The sequence below is a fragment of the Mustela nigripes genome, chromosome 17 (genome assembly GCF_022355385.1).
Source record: "Mustela nigripes isolate SB6536 chromosome 17, MUSNIG.SB6536, whole genome shotgun sequence".
In the NCBI taxonomy this organism is placed as follows: domain Eukaryota; kingdom Metazoa; phylum Chordata; class Mammalia; order Carnivora; family Mustelidae; genus Mustela; species Mustela nigripes.
The window spans coordinates 3,737,813-3,743,765 of record NC_081573.1 but is presented as its reverse complement, the minus strand read 5'-3'; the positions used below and the strand labels follow the sequence as shown (position 1 = coordinate 3,743,765).

At 40.9% G+C, this 5,953-nt stretch overlaps 1 protein-coding gene across 1 annotated transcript in view; it reads right to left on the bottom strand.

The window, feature by feature from the left end:
* Positions 1–430: 430 nt before the first annotated feature.
* Positions 431–5,953, bottom strand: part of LOC132005473 (zinc finger protein 260-like) — a 16,072-nt gene continuing 10,549 nt past the window's right edge. The window contains exons 4-6 of the mRNA XM_059382644.1: positions 4,250–4,376; positions 3,868–3,957; positions 431–3,183 (exon numbers count right to left, since the gene is read on the bottom strand). Of these exons, the coding sequence (XP_059238627.1) occupies positions 1,334–3,183; positions 3,868–3,957; positions 4,250–4,376 (2,067 nt within the window). The 3' untranslated portion in view covers positions 431–1,333. The remainder of the gene's footprint in view (positions 3,184–3,867; positions 3,958–4,249; positions 4,377–5,953) is intronic.

The following is a 5,953-nucleotide window of genomic DNA, read 5'->3' as shown; positions in this document are numbered from 1 at the left end:
TCTCAGGGTCCTGGGATTGAGCCCCTCATGGGGCTCTCTGCTCAGCAGGGAGCCTGCTTCCCCCTCTCTCTCTGACTACTTGTGATCTGTCAATAAATAAATAAAATCTTTAAAAAAAAAAGTCACAGGGACGCCTGGGTGGCTCAGTTGGTTAAGCAGCTGCCTTCAGCTCGGGTTATGATCCCAGCGTCCTGGGATCGAGTCCCACATCTGGCTCCTTGCTTGGCGGGGAGCCTGCTTCTTCCTCTGCCTCTGCCTGCCACTCTGTCTGCCTGTGCTCACTCTCGCTCCTCTCTCTCTGACAAATAAATAAATAAAATATTTAAAAAAAAAAAAAAGTCACATATGCCACTGACTGAGCCAGCCAGGCACCCCAAATCTCACTATTTTTAATGGATTTATTTTTTTCTGAGTGACAACAAGAAGGTAATTTGTTTAAAAAAAATTTATTATTCCAAAGGGCTGAAACTACTACCAGATCCACTTACATATACCAGTAAAAAGTTTTTTTTTTTAAAAGTCTTAATCTTAGGTCTAATTACTTCCCTTGCAATTTATATAATACAAAAGGATTTACAATGTTGGCATTTCATGATGGATACTACACATTACAGACAAACAAGAATTTTGTGGTATACAACTTCCTTTCATGATCTTACTAAACATGAAATTACTACATACATGTACTACAAAAACAGACGCAAGGCAAAGCTAATACATTCATCTTGGATCATTCTTAATTTAGTGCTTTGACTATCCAATATATTCAAACATGAGGCAAAGTGTCCTTTGGCATACCAAAGTTATTTGCTTTTCCTGACTACTTCATGTATTTTCTATAAATAAATGGCAATGTGACAGGAATGAAATTTTTGTTCTAAAGGTTATATGTAAGCAACCTTTCCTAGCACCATTACACCACACTAATTCTTCTTAATAAGTATAATTTGATGCACATTAAGTTTAGACTTCATGCCAGAGGCATTCCCCATCACAAGTCTTCAGTGTCTATTTTCTTTGGTATGAAAGCTCATTTGTTTGCAAAGTATTCCAGGATCTGCAACATTTGTGAGGTCTTTCTTTTTCCCTATCAGAGGATGACCCATCAAAAACATTTGTTGCACTCAGGTTTCATTTCTGTGTCCACCTGGGAGGACAGGTGGGAACCTGTCAAGAAAAGATTTTGACTTTTCACCTCATTCATATGCCTTTCCTCAAAGAAATGGGGCTACATTGGTGGTAGGTAATTTTCTTATATTCACTGCATTTAAAGATCTCTCTCCTGAGTAAGTTTTCTTAAACTGACACTGACCAAATGTATCCTAACTTTCATTCATAGGGTGTGTCTTGAGTGATTTCTCTTGCCTTCAGTGAGATCTGACATCTCACTAAAGTCTTTCCAGTGGTCACCGTGTTCCTGAGATTTCTTTCCGGTATGAATTTCCTCATGTGAAGTGAGAAAGAACTTGACAGAGAATGTTTTCCCACACTCATTACACTGATAAGGTTTCTGTCCTGTGTGACTTCTCTGATGGACACTGATATGATATGATTTCTCAAAAAAGGCTTTTCCACACTGAGTGCAGTGATACGGTTTCTCTCCTGTGTGGCGTCTCTGATGCCTAATGAGCTGGGACTTCTGGTTGAAGATCTGACCACATGGAACACATCCATAGGGTTTCTCTCCAGTATGGCACCGCTGATGGATAATAAGATGGCTTTTTTGGCGGAAAGCTTTTCCACATTCCTTGCATCCATGGGGTTTCTCTCCTGTATGAATCAACTGATGTCGACTAAGCATGGCCATACTGCTAAAGGCTTTTTGGCATTCGGGACACACAAAAGGTTTCTCTCCTGTGTGTGTTCTCTGATGGACAATGAGCATTGCCTTTCGTATGAAAGCTTTTCCACATTCACTGCATTCATAGGGTTTCTCTCCCGTATGAGTTCGCTGATGGACAATGAGATGTGACTTGTCTATAAAAGCTTTTCCACATTCACTGCATTTGTAAGGCTTCTCTCCTGTATGAATTCTCTGATGTGTTATGAGGGATGACTTTTTATTAAAGGCCTTCCCACATTCCTTGCATTCGTAAGGCTTCTCTCCTGTGTGAGTTCTTCGATGAACAATAAGCTGTGAATTGTCTATAAAAGCTTTTCCACACTCGCTGCATTCATAAGGCTTCTCTCCCGTATGGATTCGCTGATGTGTTATGAAGTGTGACTTTTTATTGAAGGCTTTCCCACATTCCTTGCATTCGTAAGGTTTTCTTCCTGTATGATTTCTCTGATGTGCAATAAGCTGCGATGTGTGTACAAAAGCTTTTCCACACTCACTGCATTCATAAGGTTTCTCTCCTCTATGAATTCTCTGATGTGTCAGGAGATGCGAGTTTTTATTGAAGGCTTTCCCACATTCCTTGCATTCGTACAATTTTTCTCCTGTATGAGATCGCTGGTGAACAGCAAGCTGAGACTTGCTACAGAAGGTCTTCTCACATTCTCTACATCCATAGGGTCTATCTCCTGTATGAGTTCTTTGGTGAATAATGAGGTTTGACTTCTGCATAAAACCTTTCCCACAATCAGTACACTCAAAAGGTTTCTCTCCTGTATGAGTTCTGTAATGTAATCTGAGCTTTGTCTTCTCCCTGTAAGCTTTTCCACACTCTTTGCACTCATAGGGTTTCTCTCCTGTATGAGTCCTGTGGTGGAGAATGAGATGATACTTTGTTCTAAAAGATTTCGGACACTCAGTACAGCCGTATGGTTTCTCTCCTGTATGAGTTCTCTGGTGTAGAGTGAGATGACATTTTGTACTGAAAGCTTTCTGACATTCAGGGCATCTGTACGGCTTCTCTCCTGTATGAGTTCTCTGGTGTATTATGAGCTTTGACTTATACCTGAAGGATTTTGGACACTCACTACATTCATAAGGTTTCCGTTCTACGTGAATTCTGTGATGTCTTTTAAGACTTTTTGCCATGCTGAACGTCTTCACAAAGAAATTATGTTCGCTGTACTGGGCCTGAGTATGGCAGGTTTCATGCAGAGTATGGAAAAATGGTTTCTCATGGCTGTTTAATTCATCACAATTCATTTCTGCATAGTTTTTGCTCTGAAATTTCGAATCTGACTTTTGTTCCAGATGTATTCCTCTTGAGAAACACTGACGTGGTCTTTCTACAAAAGGAACAAAATTTTTACTCAGAGAAAATATTTCTCCCAATGCATTATTTTCATTATTTCCCTCCACAGATTCATCTTTCTCAATATTTTCCTGATACCAACCCTAAACTTGCCACATTACTTCTAGGGGGAAAAAAAAAATCAGTGAATCCTACCATTATGAAATGGAGGGGAATGGAAACTCAAGTCAATATCCAAAGAGAAGGGAGAAAGTGATACAGCAGGTGTACAATATAAGTCAAAGGTATTCAATAAAAGAAATAGATAATAAGTAATGAACTGAAGACGTGATGTCCTCAAACTGTGGAGGCAATCTATGAATATCTGAAAGCATAATAGAAGAGCTATGCAAATATGGATAAGATGTGGGGAAGGCAGGTTGTGTCTAATGAGCTGCAAAAGAACTAAGCCAAAAGGGAAAGACCAAATGAAACAGGCCAAGATCTGACCCAGAGTAGTAAAAGGAGGTACATCTTCTGCGAGGTGGCTAGCCAATGAGTCATATATGGTGAGAGAAGGGAACACCATTCACACTGATGACCTCTTTTCAGTTGCTCTAAGTCAACTCTTAAGATTCAGAGACTATGAGCAAAAATGTTAAAATAACAAGGGTCCCAACATACCAATGATCAACTGTCACTTGGCTCCCACTAATTCACACTGCAATGATGTACTCACCGGGACTAGACGAACTTGGGAATTCTCTCTCTAGCACTCCTTGTTCTTTCTCCAAGTGGACCATTGCTTCTGATCTAGTAACTTGATAACCTGTTGAGAAGTAATCCCAGAGAACTGAGCAGTATTAGGGCCTATGATGAAAAATTCTGTTTCAGGGAATAGAGAGTAAATCTCAGCAAAACAGAAACTTTCATTCAGAAAATGAATGTAAGTACCATCACTGGACATAAAGAAAATAAGTTCCATCACCTATATAACTTCAAAATCAATAAGGATATCAGGGTACCCATAAATTGTGTCAATTTATGGAAAAAAAATTGTTATCAATGGGGGAAAAAAAACCAGGCAATTAATGGACTCATGGTGAGAAAGTTGTCTTTACCCAATGACATTAGGTTGCTAAAATTTTCCAACATCACATCCCGGTAGAGGTTCCTCTGAACAGTATCTAGCAGCTGCCATTCTTCCCAGGTGAAATCCACAGCCACATCACTGAATGACAACAAGCCCTGTAATAACATAATCCTCTTTAATCTGGAGTTAATATAATAGAATAAATTATAGAAGATATACAGGATATTATTCTGATTATTTTTACTATAGAAATTTAAACAGGGGTGCCTGGGTGGCTCAGTTGATTGGGCAACTGCCTTCGGCTCAGGTCATGATCCCAGAGTCCCAGAATCGGGTCCCACATTGGACTCCCAGCTCCTAGGGGAGTCTCTTTCTCCCTCTGACCTTCTCCCCTCTCATGATCTCTCTCACTCTCTCTCAGATGGATAAATAAAAACTTTTTTTAAAAAAAGAAATTTATAGGGGCGCCTGGCTGGCTCAGTGGGTTAAAGCCTCTGCCTTTGGCTTGGGTCGTGATTTTGGGGTCCTGGGATCAAGTCCCGCGTTGGGCTCTCTGCTCGGTGGGGAGCCTGCTTCCCTTCCTCTTTCTCTGCCTACTTGTGATCTCTGTCTGTCAAATAAATAAATAAAAATTAAAAAAAAAAAGAAATCTATAAACAAGTATTTCTCTATATCTAGTTTTGATTTACACTTAGTGTGCTAATAAATTCATTGAAATAATCCTTTCTGAATTTTTTTAAAAAGATTTATCTATTTATTTGAGAGAGAGAACAGGGGCAGGGGCAAAGGGAGAGAGAGGATCTCAAGCAGACTAGCTACTTACTGCAGAGTCCGAAAGGCTTGATCTTGCAACCCTGGGATCACGACCTGAGCTGAAATCAAGAATTGGATGCTTAACCGACTGAGCCACGCAGGTGCTCTTCCTTTCTGAATTCTTCATGCACTTCTTCACTCATTCATTCACCCAATGTAAAATGTTGTTAAAAGTTTACCTAAAAAGCATCTACAACCCACCTTAGGAGCATTTAATGTTATTTTTGTTTTTTGTTTTTTTAAGATTTTATTTATATATTTGAGAGAGAGAGCATGAACTATGGGAGGGATAGAGGGAAAAGCAGACTCCCCGCTGAGCAGGGAGCCCCAACTTGGGTCTCGATCCCAGGACCCCAAGATCGTGACCCGAGTCGAAGTCAGCTGCTTAACCAGTTGAGTCACCCAGGTGCCCCTGGAGCATTTAATGTTACCCACTATACGCTGCAGTAAAAAAGGAAATAAAGCACAATCCTGACACTTGCAGAGTAGCAAGTACTCTCTTTTACAGAGTTCCTATACAGCAAGACAGTCTGGTTTAACAAGGCTTACAACGGAAGTACACTCGAGTTAAAATATGGGCACAAGTAGGTGAAGAACGAATAGTTCTGAGGAAGAGGTCAAGCTAGAAGAGGTGCATGGTTACTGGTGTGCTCCATGGGAAGACACGGGAGCTGTGGCTCTTCCAGAGGAAGCATGTGTTAAAAGTGTTAAATACCATGGTGGGTTCCAGGAACTGCAAAAAGTTCAATGAGACAGGGGCGCCTGGGTGCCTCAGTGGGTTAAGCAGCTGCCTTCGGCTCAGGTCATGATCTCAGGGTCCTGGGATCGAGGCCCGCATCGGGCTCTCTGCTCAGCAGGGAGCCTGCTTCCTTCCCTTCCTCTCTCTCTGCCTGCCTCTCTGCCTACTTGTGATCTCTGC